Consider the following 16,564-nt stretch of genomic DNA (forward strand, 5'->3'; position numbering starts at 1 on the left):
GTGCGTAGTGCTTGGTGGCTTGGCGCGGACATAAAAAAACAGTTTCACAAATTATCACTAGGAATATCACATTCTGAGATTCCACGACAAATTCATAGCATAATTACTTTAGTTTTACTCGCTAATTCGGTACACTGCATATGCATGAATAATACAATTACATGTAAAGCATGCATAAATGACTAGACTTGTATAGAGCTACAAAATTTGTAAAGTTTCTTTCAAATATGAACAAATCCCACTGAAATTCTTTTTTTATCCGCCACATCAGCTGCCAGGCTACGTGCCACATTTTTTCTTTTTTGAGGTGGCACTTGAACGGGAGGGAATTGGCACTTGAGCGATTCAGGAGGCGAATACAAGACCCCCGGCCAGGCCCAGTCGTGTCGAAGGGCCAGAACATCCATACCCCACGCTCTCTCGCTCTTATCGCGCCGCCGTTTGCTCCTGTCCACCCCCCCGACGCGCGCAAGTCCGGCGGCCGACGCGGCACTGGCGGCGAGGTAAGCTGCTCCCATCCCAAACTCCCCCGTACTCCATGTATTCTTCCCTTTTGGTTGTTTCTTGGAAATTAGCAGTCTCTTTTCGCATCCGCATCACCTCAGCTTCAGGGCACCTCAAGCAGATGTTCAACAACCTGGCCGTTTCATCCCAAGCAACTCGATTCCATGGCAAAGTGTTAATTTTCCCTCCCTTAATCCAAGTACAGCACGATTATTGTTCCTATTTGACAACAGCTCAATCTGTATAACTTTGATGGCAGTTCTAATTCTATTCGAATCTCTGTCCCATCGTGTAGCTCCGGCCACTACTGCAAGCAATTTCAAATGACATGCCACTCTGTACAGGGATAAATACTACTCTGTCCGTCCAACCAAAGTTGTCTGCGATTTGTTAAAATTTGGATGTATTTAGAATTTTAGACACTAAATACATCCAAATTTTGACAAATCTCAGACAACCTTCGTCGGACGGATCCGTCCAACCAAAGTTGTCTGCGATTTGTTAAAATTTGGATGTATTTAGAATTTTAGACACTAAATACATCCAAATTTTGACAAATCTCAGACAATCTCCCGCGAGTCCCAGGGCGAAACCCTAGATCGCGCCGCCAGCGACCTCCCTCCTCCTCCCCTGCCTCGCCGCCGCCAGAGGGTGTCACCGGGCGAAGCCTGGGTGGCGTCGGCGGCGGCGGGGCGTCCTCTCCCCTCCTCGCGGTGATGGCGGCGCGGGCGGCACCGGCGCTTGGAGGCGTGACGCTGGGCAGGGGGCGTGGCGGCGCGGCCGCTCTGCGGCAGCGTGGTGGCTCTGCGGGCTCTTCGGACGCCGGGGCGGCGGCCCTGGGTGGAGAGGCGGCGCTGGCTTCGCGGCAAGCAGCGCGCGCAGGTGCTGGCCGTCTCCTTGGCCGTGGGGACGGCGAGGAGACGACGGGTGCTGGCCGTGGAGCTCGGGCTGCTTGTCAGCTCCGGCTCCAGATCTGAAGTGGACGCCTCCCTGGACGGGCGCTGCCGGCTGGTGCTGCCTCCCGGTGGCTTCTTGCTGCCGGATTTGGCACCCAGCTATGTGTTGGAGGTGGAAAGGACCGGGAGAAATCCCTGGCTCGTCTCGGCAGCCACGACGGCGGCGACGCCTGTGGGCGCCGCTCCCCTCCCTGGAGGCGCTGTTGAGGTACTCTTCCCTTCCCTCCCGCCCCTCTACTAACCCGGGAGAAATCCCAAATCCTCTGGATTGAGCGGCAGCGGCGTCGTCGGCGTCGTCACCTTCCTGAAGGTGCCGTTTTTGGGTGAGAGGGGTGAGGGTTTGTTCCAGCTATGGTTGTTCAGCGCCGAAGGGGGGGCCTTGGCGATGGCCGGGGGCCCTTCTTCATCGCAGCTTCTTCATCAACGACGGCACCAAGCAGCTTCTCTCATCGTGGGTGTTTCCGAGTTCGTGGCAAAGCTTCTGTTGGAGAGCGGTGAAGTGCAGTGGCAAGGTTGGCTTCTGGTTCGTGTGGTAGCCTGGTCCTTGTTCATGTTCTTTGCTCTAGGGTGAGCGGTTCCATGGCCGACGGTTCGGCGCCCTCCGAGCCAGGGCGAGGGGGCAGGGGCCCTTTTCGGCTATGGAAGAAGATGATCAGGCGATGGTTTGCCTCCTGGAGCAGACGTAGGCTCTTCTCACCTCCCTGGCCGCTTCTCCCGAAGATTGGCGGCGTCGCTGACCTGGTGCTCCTCTCGCGGCTGAGAGCATCGTCGACTTCTAGCTGTTCTTTACTGTTTTTACCTTCTGTTTGCAGTTTGTTCGCGATGTTGTAAGCTGTTCACAGCATCTTGTACTTGCCGTTAAGGCCTTATTAATTTAAGGCAGGGCTACGGCCTAATGTTTAAAAGTAGTTGATTTTGCCAACTCAAAACGGACCTCCTCACAAAGAAGTTTAGGACCTGCCAGGCCTTCTAGTCACACTATTAAGATACTCTCTGTATTTTGCATCTCTGGAAAACATGTTTTGGTCAGGAACTGTCATCCTAACTGAAAGGTTCTCTTGTGCAGAAGGTGCCTATTAAATCGAGTATATCTACGTTGCCTTTTGAGAAGATATAGAGTGATATTTCTGCTCTCTGCTCTTGCCTTAAGCAAGAACTGCGAGGGGTGCTCTAATTGGTCTATGCACCCTGTGTCAATCTCTTTCCAACCCTTCACTGCAACTCCAGCAAACAATTGCCCCTTAAGGTAAAATTTTGCTTGCTCGACGTTATTCAGTTTCTTCGTCACCAATTTCTGTCATTTCCCATCTCTTGTTTTTTCCTTTGATTTTTAATATATGTCTTGTTTATTGGGCAGTAGGAGCACTAATGTGAGGTATTCCCATGATTTTCTCAAGTTACTGACAATTAGAACAAATTCTGGACACTTCGCCATGAGTTCTGGACAAAATTCAACTTCCGGGCCTGAAACGACTGGAAAGCAAGACTGTACTGTGGGTGAGAACGATGGTGTGATCATAGTCGACCACGGGTCACGTCGACAAGAATCTAATCTCATGCTAAGTAATGGACAGATTATTTTTCGTGATTTTTCTGATGTTTCTCATGGTGCTTATCTTGAGTAATTTCTTGAAAATTGCAGACGATTTTGTTACTATGTTCAGGTCAAGGACTGGCTACAGGATTGTTGAGCCTGCACATATGGTATGTTTGCATTTTCCGGAAATTACTTTTATGAATAGGGAGGTCGAAATTCTGAACTTGTTAAGTTCTGCTTGAAGCTTGCAGTTCTCTTTGAAATTTTCTTACCATCAAAGTGACTGTTGCTTCCATCATTAGGGTGGTTGTCTAGCAATTGTCTGACGGAAAAGTACCAATCAGAAATTAACTTCTATTTTGGATTTTATGTTACATAAAGTGTTCCTGGAAAACAATGCATCCAGTAAGCTTGTCTATCTACCCATGGAAATGTATATTACCACCATACTTCCTTATCTTCTTGATCCACCAGACAATACACTAAGAAGTGCTTATATGTTCTCTCTCCTCTGCATTACTAGTTTACTACATGAAGTTCTAGTATCTGTGCCCTTTACTTGTATTAAGGGCTTGCTACTTTCAGCTAAATAGAGTTATAACCATGTTGCCAGCTCCTTTCACTTCTTGCACTGGCCTTATCTTAGACCGGAAAATATCATGGTGTTAACCAATTTCACTGTGTGAATGAATACCATGTGATGCGGGCAAAGCCGCAAAGGGCTGAAAAGAGATAATTTACTTAAACAATAAATTCCATAGCCTATCTAACAGAAATGAGATCCTTTTTCATATTTTTGGTGCCATTTTATTTCTTATTCCGAACAAAAACATGTAGCACCAGAAAAATAGTGTGATTTTGAGTTAGTACAGAGCTGTAAATTCTATGCCATTTCTTTGGCGAAGACGGAGTGAAACAAATGTAAAGCGCAAGCTTTCTGCCCGCTTTGTAATTATTACCCTTTTGGAGTGTCCATGTACAGTTGTTTAGCTCGTACGTTGGGTTTAATCCAGTTAAAACATTTAAAGACATGTGTTTCTTTGGATCTCTTGATACCAATACATATGGCCCGCCAGGGTTGAGTAACGTAAAAGATCATATTCTTCCATTTTAATGATGTTTACAGAGTGCAATTTGGATTAATCATTGCAACCAACTTCACGAATTCATGTCTCTGTTGTGGGTTTAATTTTTGGTAGCATTGTTGCCATGTTAGATAAGGTACTTTGAATATTAATGTCCACATGATCCAGCCAAGCAAAGGCTATTGATATCCACATGATCCAGCCAACTTCAGTCTAATATAATGTCGTCTACCTTATCTTCTCAGGGAACTGGATACAGTTATATTTTTGTTTTGGGGAGAAAAGAACAATGAACGGTGGATAAATATTTTTGTGAAGCATGCCATGTATCTGATTTCTGGCATCCTAGTTTGAAGCATACATATTCCATTTCCAACATCCATCGAGGAACACTTTGAATTTAGGTTAATATCACATGGTGCTGTAGTTGAGGATATTGAACATATTTAAGTTGTCAGCATTTTTAGCCCGTCAGCTTACTTGGCCAAGATAAGCATCCGCCACTGTCAATGTTTCTCATGTTGCTATTTTTGATGCTCTAGTGACATATGAGTAATTTAAATTTGTTTTCTAAGTAGTGAATGTAGAAATATTTTCTAAAGATATTGTTTCCACGCAAGTTGTATTTCAAGGTTATTCCTAAAAGATATTACTGGTATAATTGGGACTTTACCTGCTGATTGAAACCATTGCTCAGATCATGTTAACGGATATTTGAGTTGGTATGGTATTACCATTCTAGTATGTTTGTGTCCACCAAAAAGGCCATGCCAATATAAATTGATCAAGTAGAGCCAATTCTGTGATGTATTGATCTAGTTGGTCGAGAAAGGCAACATCTTGCTGAATGCGCGCTTTTCCAAAAATGAAGGAGCTAGCGGAGCCTACTATTAAGGAAGCATTTGGAAAATGTGTGGAGCAAGGAGCATCCCGCATTATTGTCAGTCCATATTTCCTTTCACCTGGACGGCACTGGAAGCAAGTATGTCTCTTGAGTCTTTTAATAGTGGTTATGCTGAATGTTAAAGACTTGAGGCTATTTCTGTTTCCTAAAATGTTCAATACAGAAGAAGGTTGCGTTATCTATCTTGTATCTTAATGCTTATATTGCTAAAGTTTTCAAACAGTTTTGCAATGTTTTTCTCAGGATATTCCTTCCTTAGCAGCAGAAGCCTCTAAAGAGCACTCGAATGTGGCCTACATTGTCACTGCTCCTCTTGGATTGCATGAGCTTATGGTGGTATGCGCTCATTAATTCCCCTCTAGATCATTCCCCTCACACTGCATTGTGCATACAGTAGTTGTTTTTTCGTTAAGAAAAAATCAAACTAGATGCCGAATTTGGAACTGCATTTGTTAAGACAATTATTATTATTATTCAAGTCCTCAAAGAAAATCATGAAACATGAATGTGGATTTTCCTTGATAAGTAGATCTACTAGAACTGACACCCTTTTGATGATTTACTACATTTTCCTTGCTTCTAGGTCACTCCGGTATATTATTTTACTCTATATGTATCCCACTTCGTTGCTATATTCTCCCTTGGTCCCAATGCAGGTGGTGCCATTGTTTTAACTTTGACCAGAATTTTGACCAATAATATGTGTCGCTTGTTATAAAACTTATACCATTAAAACCTTTATTCAAATACGGATTAAATGATATAACTTTTCATGACATATAATCCATGTTTCGTTGGTCAAACTTAGAGCATCTCTAACAGAGCCCGTAAATCACGCCGGAACCGTATTTTTCCGGCCGATTTACTGAACTCACTGCCTGGCCCGATTTTTTTTTTCAGGGGCCCGAATAATTTCACACTTGACCCCTATTAATACAGACCCAAGGGCGGTTTACAGGCCCAAAACTGAACGGATTTCTCACCGCTCCTCCAGCGCTGCCGTCCGTACAACCGCCTCCAGCCGCCGATTTCTGGCTGTTTTGCTAAAATTGTGCACCGCCGGTCAAACATCCTTTCAGCCTGCTCCAATTCCAACCATGTCTAGGGCAATTCCCGGCGAATCTTCCCGATATAGACTAATTCCGGCGAGCGGCGCGGTGCACGCAAAGCATACACGTGCAGATTCTAGCGAGCGGCGCGACGCACGCGAGCTAGTCTTACATGGGAGCTAGCTAGCTCTAACTGTTTGGTGCTAATCATCTCCCGATTGATTTACAAATATCCAATCGATTCCATAGCTAGCTAGCTAGCTGGGTGGTGCTACTATTCCCGATTAAGCTTGCTAGCTAGGTGGCGGCGGGCGGTGGGGCGCGGGCGGCGGGCTCTTGGGCGCGAGCGATGGGCTCTTGGGGCAAACACGTTCGGAAGACTGAACTCGAGTTTTCCGGTTTGCACTTTTACGGACTCTGTTAGAGATGCTCTTAGACCTCGAAAAGCATGTGTGACACCTAAAGGTTGGTCTATAAGTCTGTCCCAACGAAAACTGAAATCCTAGTCGTATTTTGTTTGTTGCTATATCATGCTAATATGCTTTAATTCAGCAGTATGGCTTCACCAATAAGGAATTGGAATAATTTAGTATTTACTGAGTATAGCATGTGAACTACAAGCACTGTTAGGCTGCTAGCAAATAAAAACAGGAATGGTTGACCAGTTGCTCGATACCATATCATGGTGGATTAGTTATAAATTCCGTGTGAAACATGCATTTGCAGGATATTATGAACGACCGCATCAACTACTGCCTTAAGCACGTTGCGGGTGACGTCGGTGAGTGTACAGTATGTGCTGGGACTGGAAAGTGCCACCTCTACACTTGACGGCGAATGCACAGGAGGCTCCTTGGTTCAGAAGTCTAGTCCAAGTAATTTTGGCGATTGTGTTTCAGGCGATCTCGTTTTGATGGCTGAACAGCAGCGTAGATGGCTGTGGCCAGTATTTACATCCTTTTCAACATTGCGTTCCTTGTATCTACCATGGTTTTGCCCAGCTTGTAGTTCTAGGAAGTGTTCAGTACTCGTCATTAACAAGAGAGTATGCACCATGAACAAATTGTGACCAACTGTTCCCCACTGTTCGCTTGTAGCTCTTGCCACTGATGAAGACCGTGAGCTGATACATGCGGAATGTGTGTTGATGCTGCTACTTGCTGGCTTGCTGCTGCCTTGCTTTACCTCGTTGGCTCGTTGTCTTCAATTGAATCGTCGCGCCAAGGGGAGGGGAACGGCGTTCAATGGCCACCCTCCTTGCTGCCAGATTTTTTGCCATCGCTGTGTACTGACTGTCCAACCTGACTAGTGGTACAAATCACCGCCGTCGCCCACCTCCGGTTCTGGTCGATATCAAGTGGCTGAGCTAGAGGATTGCCAGGCCAGCTCCACACACTTGTGTCGTGTCTGAAATTTGACGCATCCGGTCCAGCCCACAATCGGAGAGTTATTTCCATCCCAAAAGAGTGGCTTTATGGGAGGATGGTTACTCCCCCTTAGAGCATCTCTAGCAGAGCCCATAAATCACGTCGGAACCGTATTTTTTCGGCCGATTTACGGGTTCGGTCGAAAGTGGCGCAGAACAGAGACTGAACTCGCCGTCCAGCCCGAAAAACGTTTTCAGGGGCCCGAAAATTTTTACACTCGACCCCTACTAATACAGACCAAAGATGGTTTACGGGCCCAAAACTGAACGGAATTCTCCAGCGCCGCTGTCCGTACAACCACCTCCAGCCGGCGATTTTTGGCTGCTTTGTTAAAATTATGCACCGCTGACCAAGCTCGTAGCTGCAGGCGACGAGCGCGGTGGACGGACACAGCAGGCGGCGCGACATTAGCTAGCAGTGCGGCCAAGCAGCAATGGCGCGGGCGGAGCAAGCAACATCAGCCAACAGCACGGCCAAGCAGCTAGAGCGCGGCCAAGCAGCAACTCGTTGATTAGTATTGACGTCTAATTGGACAAGAGCTGGCCTGGTTGCCCTGTGCGTAATCTGCCCAGCTCTGTCCACGCGGGCGAAGTAAGCAATCATGGTGATTAGTATTTACGTTTAATGGTTGCTGTGCATAGAGTCTGCCTAGGCTCCGTCCACGCTCGGCTCTTTCGTGTGTGTGGCCGTCCCTAAGCTCACGGCTGCAATTAGGGGCACACGCGACGGCCCGCACGAGGAGATCTAGGTAGCATCGGGGATAGTTCTCGTGAAGAAAACGATGACTATAGAATATTCTGTTTTTCAGTTTCAGTTTACAGGGTCTGTTCTACGCCAGCCGTTTTGCGATCCGTAAACATGTTTTTGGAAGACTGAACTCGAGTTTTTCAGTTTGGATTTTTACGGGCTCTATTAGAGATGCTCTTATAAGCTATCCGTAGCTAGCTAGCTCTCTCTCTCTCTTTCGCTAGTGAGGTGGAACTAAAGTTACTGGTAACGCTTGGTGCCTAACAAGGATCAGACCATTTTTGTCGGTTGTTTACTAACCTACCTTCTATAATTTTTGTCGTAGTTTTAGTTCAAACAAATATTGATTTTTTTTGAAAGAAAGGCAAATATAATTTTCATGTCATGTTATAACCAAAATGCAAATTGCGCGAAATTGAAATATAGAGACATCGAAAATCTAAGGTGTGGCCTTCATTGGTTCTACATGCAATGGACTTTTGAATGTATTGTCTTGGAAACTTGGACATTTTCCATGGTGAAAACCCAAGATCTTAGATCGGGCGATGACAACTCTTGTGCATTGTAGTCCGAGTGTTGTCTTCGGTGGTGGTCTGAGTACTACTGTTGCGAGCGGTTCATCACCACGATGGGTCTTTTTTTCTTCTCTTTTTTATATATTTTTTCTTGGTTGTGTGCATCTCTGATGTCTTTGGATATCTTGCTGGTGCAGAGGCTGCATGTAATCGGTATCTTCTCGATGTTAATATATTCTTTATCGGAAAAAAGGGTGCAACTCAATTACATCCAAGTTAAGGAGGAGATTGAATACTCTATTACATGGAATTTCACAGCTAACGGCGAGTACTTAACAACTTCAGATTATAACGCTCAATTTTATGGGGCCACACATACGGGCATGAACAAAATTGTTTGAAAAGCTTGAGAGTCTCCAAAGATAAAATTCTTCACTAAGCTGGCTATCCAAAATATGGTTTGGATGGTGGATAATCTTGAAAGAAGATGATAAAATAGTTTCACCAAGAGGCTTTTGAGGGGATGGTTTATATTCAGATGCACAAATGAACGACGAATCTCTCCCTCAGAAGCTTGTTGGACCATGATGTCTAAGAGCATCCCCACTCGTTGGCGCTCCCCACGCCCAAATCCGGCGAAATTTTCGTCCGGATTGGATCAATTTTTGGCATGGGGGGCAGTATATTTCCAGTCGTGTGCTCCCCAAGCGGCGTTTCTCGGGGAAAAAGAGGATGGCCCGGGGAGTCCGGACGAAAGAGGAGACATGTGGGCGTGGGCGGTTGGTTTTGCTCCATCCGGAGTCCCCGAGCGCTCCCGTGGGGCCGGGGATGGCGTGGGATCGCCGGATGAATTTAGGCGCAAATCCGGAGGAAATCGAGGAACCGGGGGCGCAACTGGGCCGGATTTCGCCGTCTGGATGTAAAAAAATGGCTCGTGGGGGCTTCTCGGGGAGACGAGTGGAGATGCTCTAAGGGCCCTTCCAACGAACGCGGACGATGTATGCCCGGGCTTGGTTGCTCCGGATAAACGAGTGGAGGAGGTTAACCCCACTAGCAATTTTTCTACTATGATACATCGCCTGGAATTCGTAATACTGGTGTATATTTGCAGGTCTATTCGTACAGGATTAAATGGATCTAGTTGGCTGCTGGAGCGACACTTGATTGCTCGTATAGCTGGTGTCCTGTACCGAGCACTTAGAATCCCGTCCATGGCACATCATGTTCCGGGTTCATTAGGGGTTGTGACTAACTCTGGATTACTAATAATGTATTTTTGAATCTATTTTTTCTTGCAGATTTAGGGCTTAAATTCCAGATAACATGGTTGTCGTTTCATCAAATTCAAATGCCACAATGAAAAAATCGATTCAAATTACATCAATGCAAATACTAGAGTCTAAATCACAAAGAATTCTCAAGAAACTCTAAAGCACAAAACTATATTTTCGAAAAACATAGTATCAACAAACAATTCTCAAGAACATCATGCATGTAGATTTGAATGTTCATTACCAATGGAAAAAGTTCCAAAAAAATAATGCTGGCACTTGCAAGTTGTAAATAAAAACAAGCAGCACATGTGGGAAAAGCAAATTCAAATTTCTAGAAAAAGCAAACTAACTTTTTGTTTTTCTCACAAGTCTAAATATTTTGAATTATTTTATGCAAACCTATCATTCCAACAAAAATGTGAGTCCCCTCTAGCCACAGGAGGAGGTGATGTCGTGCACGATGCCGAAGGACATCCCATTGTCCATCTGGCGTTGTTGGTATTATTTTCTCTTTCTTTCTCTTATTTTTCTCTTCCGCTTGATTGTATTGTTAGGACATCTCCAACGGGCTGACGTAAAACAGACGTCAAAATTGACCCGCGCTTTCGTTTGCGTCAACCCGCGAATACCAAATCGGTTTTACAGTGCCTTCACGTCCGTTTGCATCGGGGGTATGCCCAGTGGGCCGACAATTTTTTGTCACTGACAGCGTCAAGGTCAGTAATGGCGGTTTAACGTCCCGTCGAGGCGTGCTATCGGCGATTACAGCTTCCCATGCGGGGGCGGTGGTTGCCGCGTGCGGTCGGTAGATTGGCACGTTTTCGCCGCCGTTTCACGTGGGAAGCGGCTTGCGCGGATCGGCGTTTACCGTCCCACCGTGCCTATATATGGTCGACGCCGGCAGGCGAGAAGGACACACCTCAACCCAATAAACATAGAAATCATCCATGGCCGAGCAGTACCGCACCTAGGCTTGCCTTGTTGAGATGGCCAGCCGCGCCTACCCGGATGATCCGGACCTCACCGTCATCCACATGGTGGAGGCGTTCTCGGAGGAGCAGACTGCCGCGTACGGCTGCCAGGCCGACCAGCTGGAGGCGGATGTGGCGGCGGTGGAGGCGGCGCGACTGCGAGTAACCCCGGCCATAGTAGGCCGCGCAACGGCAAGTAGGTACAACCGTCGTAGTTTTTAGTTAACTCGACTAACTATCTCTGTAAAGATGGTCTTTTTGGCCAGTCAAAAGTAATGAGATTTTTTCTTATCTATGTCATTGCCCGACAGGTCCATATACAACCAATGCGGACGTGTAGCGTGACGCACAGCGTCCGCGCACACGCAAAATATTTTGGCCACGTTTGGGCCTTCGCGTTCATTTACATCGGTCTGTTGGAGATGCACTTATTGTAACAATTGTCTCGTTTTTATGTCATGAATTGCTATATTAATATAACGGGTCGAAAGCTGTTTCTAATCGAGAGCAGAGGGCGTAGCAAAAATTGCATCCAAGTGTTTCAAAATTGTGTATTCTTCCCTAGGATTACAGATTTGATAATACACATAGCTATATACCAGCTGAGCCTCTGAAGCGATGAACGTGCACCACACATTTATCAGGAGCACGCAAGCTCGGGCAGACTATGGAGTTTCCGCCCCTTTCCAACCCGCTAGGTTGTGACCTCCCTCACCATGCTAGTTAGTTGAATGATTTGAAGGAGCGACACCACCTATTCTTTTCGGTATCATTAAGAGTGAGGCCAGGCTTTTGGTCACGCGGGTGCAAAGCAATTGAGTAACATGATATTGGGAGAGTAATCTCTAGGAATAACCTGTTTTAAAATTCTTTTTTATTTACTTTTCTCATAAATTAACAAATGGAGGTGAATCGTTTGCCTCTTTTTTCAAAGCCTTCATTGTCCTCGCTCGACGATCGTCAACTAGCCAACTAGAGGTGAAGGAAGTATAAGTGAGGTGGAGCCTTTCGAATTGACGTGGATGCTTGGACAGGTATAACTAGACAAGAGGGTCTGAGGGTGTCCTGCTATAGGCGTATAGACTATGGACAGAGTACTTGCAACAGAGCCGGCAAATTGGACAAGCTCAACCACAGCTGACAGAACACCACTTAATTGGGCGTTTTCAGTGTATTAGCTCTCCCTAGGCGTGGGCGGCGGCTGGACCAGCCAGCTATCACAGCATCAGGCTGCTGAAAGGGGAGATAAGATTGGCTATTCTGGAGATGTTTCGTCTGGTTAGGCACTTGTTGGTCAGGTTTGATAGGATCAGTGCTAGTGATAATACTACAAGTCTACTGGTAGGCGTAGGGCGGAAACTACACCTGTATACCTAGTCTGAAAACAACTATCCGTTGGTAGTAATTTAAAGCCGGCCAGAGCTCATAAACTTGTCTCTGAAACATTACTCTGACGTACCATGAGCCGTCCCTGGAGATGAACACTGGACATTTTGGTATGGTGAAGATGAACTGTATTACCTAACCAACGCCTGTAAGAATCAGACCGAATTGAACATCGTGAACTGTCCGGGCCAGAGCTTATGCAATTGATCCACTGCGACATGTGATCGACTAACGTGCTCAGAGAAATCAGGAATGAGAGGTCCAACCAGATCAGTCACCTTTAGCTCCTTCCCGTCAAGATCACATCGCTGAACACCGGTGGCTGCCCCTTGCGGGCTTCTGCTCCGACGTTTCCGTTCGACCATTCCCCACTGGATCAACCACCCCCAACCTCTTATCAGTACCTTCGCGCCTTGAAGCTACTCACTGGGACGTACGGTCCGGACCATGGTTGCTCGTCTGCGTCAATGGCCGCGAAATCTGATTAATGCTAAATTCAGAACGGAAGATGATTGAAAGGTTTTGCGTCAAAGGAAGCGACGATGCAGGGCATCAATGTATCCGTGCTACTACTTACATGGTTTGAGCTCCCCAAGGGTTTTTCATTTCTATGACTTGAACAAACAAGCTAGGAGCCGAATGGCCGTGTCACACTGTAGCTTCGAACTAGATCACTGTTTATGTTTGGTGAACGGAATAAGTTAATTGGTCCCATCATCAACCCATCATTATTAGTAAGCATAGGATCAAAGTCTCCCCGATGAATGCCGATGATCATGCATCGGCCCCATTTTTGGATTGGGTGATCCTGAGAGCCAAACACTCAACAAGGCAATGTTAGGAGTGGGCGACATATATCATTGGAAAACAGCTCCATCTTGTAGGGGATGAGAGGAATCCATTGTCCGGAGTTGGGACAAGAAATGCCCTTACAAATGAACTTTTTGGTTGTAGCGGGGTTTGCTAATTCTCCGTCGATTGAAAATTAAGTTAGAGCTTAATTAATTAGATCTTAAGATATTGGATTTGCATTGTGATTCTGTGTCATATAAGTTGCATTTGGGTTGCAATTGAGATTTTTCAGTTGCAAGTGGTTTGAGGTTTTTTTAGTTTCGAGTGGGGTTGCAAATGACTTACAACTATGATTTTTTCCAATCACAAGTGAAGTGCAAATATCAAATGTCCCATTAGATCGCATCTCGATTCACACTAGCCCGATAAGTTGCACATGTGTTATAATTGAGATTGTATGACATCACATGTCCGAGAATTAAGTTAATTCTCACTCGATTAGAAATTCGATGCATCCAAGTTTTAACTGGTGCCTCTAAACACCGGCATTTAAAAACAGGATAATGGGGATGCATGGTTTTAACATCATGAGTCGTTGAGGACAAGCATCTACTTATAGGATATTAGTCTATGTTTGGTGAAATGTTAATTTTTGAACTTACTTCCTAATTTATTGTGAAAAACTTAATGATGGAGATAGTGAGCCACAAAAAGTCAAAGTTTGGTTTGAGGTAGACGAATTATCATAACCCATCTAAGTACGAAATACAATACATATTCCACACTAGAAAATAGTATAAGAATTTTGAGAACATAGATAATTTGACTAAAAAAATAGATTATGCATTGAAATTCACTTTTTTACATAAGATACTCATATAAAATATATTTATTTTATTTCAGCAGAGAAAATATCTAAGTATTGAAGCGAAATATAAAAAACAAGTTGTGGGCTAGCAGATGGAATTTTTTTTGAACTGGAACACACACTGGTGGAAAAAAGGGCTTTGGTCGCGGTTGGCAACTGCCATTAGTCGCGGTGGCGCAACCGCGACCAAAGCTGCGCGACTAAAGGCCCCCCCCTTTAGTCGCGGTTCCTTACGAACCGCGACTAAAGGCCCGTCCACGTGGGCCGCGAGGCGGCGCCGAGCGGAGGACCTTTAGTCGCGGTTCTTGCCAGCCGCGACTAAAGGCCTCCGCGAGGTTTAGGGTTTTAGCCCCCTCCCCTAAATCTGGTTTCTTTTTAATTTGTATTATTTTATTTCTTTTGGGTTTTAATTCTGAAGGAGTTTCACATATTTAGGCCAACCGCGACTAAAGGCCTCCGCAGGGTTTAGGGTTTTAGCCCCCCTCCCCCTAAATCTGGTTTCTTTTTAATTTGTATTATTTTATTTCTTTTGGGTTTTAATTTTGAAGGAGTTTCACATATTCTACGGTACTGTATACATACATGCATATGAATGTACAATTTCAAACAAATTTGAAATTAGAACCAAAAAGAATTCAAGAGGAATATACAATATATATTCAATATCGGATGACCATATACAATATATATTCAATATCGGATGACCATATACAATTTTGAACAAGTTAGTTACAAATTCTGGTGCATATAAAGTTCTACGTCATCGTAATAGTGTTCTCCTTTAGGATCGATGACTTCCCTCGCCAACCATCCAGCTAGTTCCTCTTGAAGTGGTCGGAAGCGAGCTTCTGGACTAAGCGTCTTCCGGAGGTTATTCCTCGGGATGTTGTTCTCACACGTCTGGTCCCGCTCATTGCGGTATCTCCGGATCCTCTCACAAACATAGTATCCACATAGGTTGGTCCCCGGTGGCTGAGTATCCCCGATCGTCCGCACCGCCATTTTAAAATGTAGCTCTTTTTTGAATTCACCGACCTTGGTATCTACGAACCGTCTCCAAACCCTACGAGGCAAAGAAAATTAAATAAACAAGAGAGTTATTAATTAGTTACTTGATATTAGGAAATGATGAACGAAATAGGCCGATCGATATAGAGCGCAAATGAATGAAAATAATTACTTTTGCATCATTTTTCTCATGTCGCCCCAAAGCGCCGGATCCATATTCAGAGAGTCGTGGACGAGAACCGAGGAGGTCTGAACTTTAATTACCATAAGAATCCAGTGGAACCTGCGGACACGATACATGCACGATCATGCATAACTCATCGATTAGCCACATACCATGCATGGAGTAAACAAAAGAGAATGTGCTCAAGACAGAAACACTCACCCAAAATGGTAAGGAAATAGAATATCACTTTTACATTTGCTGTTTTTCTAATAAACCGCCACAGGTCATCCTCCACGTCGGCGGGGTGGTGTTCTAACACATGTGAATTAACGATGTGTGGGTCAATGAACCCAACATCATGGATGTTCCTTATTCGCATTTCCCGCTTCTTCATTCTCGCATAATAGCGTACACAACAAGATAGTTAGGACGGTGCGAGGCAATGAACGAGATGGGGTAGAAATTAATAAATCACTTACGAACGTAGCAAGCGATGATAGATTTGTCGAGGTCGCGCAGATTGAACAGTGGAACAATTCACTCGGAGGAATTTGTACCCGGTAATGTTTGAAGTGATGCTCATATCTAACTTCCGCATAGATATAGTCTTTGGCGTTTTTATGTTTTATGTAACCCTTGTACCAATTTAGCGAGACCTAGCATTTGTCGAGGTAGATCCCCTTCCTGCGCAGGCTCGACGAGAGGGCCATTCTTCACATATGTAAATACTACGTCCTTCATTGGCGCCTCATCAAGGCCTAGCGATTGCACGAAGAGTGATACCTAACTCGGCCGCTTGTTCTACGGCACTCGTTACGGTCAATCCATGTGCTGCCGCAGCTGCTATGATATCGGGGGCATCCGGATCGGCGGCTTGCACTATGAGCGGGGCGATCGATTGTTTACTTTGTTCCCCGAGCTGGGCAACTTCTTTCCCCCTTTCTAATTTTGACTCGGCCTCGTCCTTCACGGCTTTCTTCTCCGCCAACTCTTTCCTGTTCTTGAACGCGAGTGCTTGCCTACGAAGTTCACGTAAATAGTCGTCGGGCAGATTCTTCGCGGCTTGGGACGGTGTGTTCAAAAATGACTTAGCCCTTTGCTTTTCCTTGTCGAATATCTTCGGCTTGGGCTCGCCCTCTATTTTCCTCTTGACGCTCGCCTTCCATTTCTCTAAATCAGCAGCCGCGCCGCCTCGACTTCCTCGGCACTACTTTCCCAAGGCCTCGTGGGGAGAGGCTTCGGTGATACCTCCGGTACCTTTGTTTTCTTAGGTACGTAAGGGTCCGGGTTAATAACCCGGGACTGCTTACGCTTCTTCGCCGGAGGTGGATTGGGGGCGGTACCGGTGTCGATCACCCGCCGGACGAGGACTGGG

The 16,564-nt window shown here is 45.6% G+C and overlaps 1 protein-coding gene across 3 annotated transcripts; it reads left to right on the forward strand.

Moving 5' to 3' along the window:
* The first annotated feature begins 341 nt into the window (after positions 1-341).
* LOC127313441 (sirohydrochlorin ferrochelatase, chloroplastic) lies at positions 342-7,181 on the forward strand. 3 transcript variants are annotated; one of them, XM_051343941.2, is made up of 7 exons: positions 342-503; positions 2,527-2,706; positions 2,818-3,023; positions 3,103-3,164; positions 4,954-5,064; positions 5,230-5,322; positions 6,762-7,181. In XM_051343941.2, the coding sequence occupies exons 2-7, from the start codon at positions 2,642-2,644 to the stop codon at positions 6,864-6,866; spliced, it is 642 nt and encodes a 213-aa protein (XP_051199901.1). In that variant the 5' UTR covers positions 342-503; positions 2,527-2,641; the 3' UTR covers positions 6,867-7,181. The 3 variants fall into 3 exon arrangements, with proteins under 3 accessions (XP_051199901.1, XP_051199902.1, XP_051199903.1); XM_051343942.2 differs by having other exon boundaries at positions 2,530-2,706; XM_051343943.2 differs by having other exon boundaries at positions 362-503; positions 2,821-3,023.
* Positions 7,182-16,564: the final 9,383 nt, after the last annotated feature.

The sequence above is a fragment of the Lolium perenne genome, chromosome 7, assembly GCF_019359855.2.
Source record: "Lolium perenne isolate Kyuss_39 chromosome 7, Kyuss_2.0, whole genome shotgun sequence".
NCBI lineage: Eukaryota > Viridiplantae > Streptophyta > Magnoliopsida > Poales > Poaceae > Lolium > Lolium perenne.

What these genes read in the sequence shown, in the direction of transcription:
- LOC127313441 (XM_051343941.2), top strand. Translation starts at nt 2,642, where the DNA reads ATGCACCCTGTGTCAATCTCTTTCCAACCCTTCACTGCAACTCCAGCA. An exon ending in AGAATCTAATCTCATGCTAA is followed by an intron (nt 3,024 to 3,102) that starts GTAATGGACAGA and finishes TGAAAATTGCAG; the next exon opens with ACGATTTTGTTACTATGTTC. An exon ending in GATTGCATGAGCTTATGGTG is followed by an intron (nt 5,323 to 6,761) that starts GTATGCGCTCAT and finishes ATGCATTTGCAG; the next exon opens with GATATTATGAACGACCGCAT.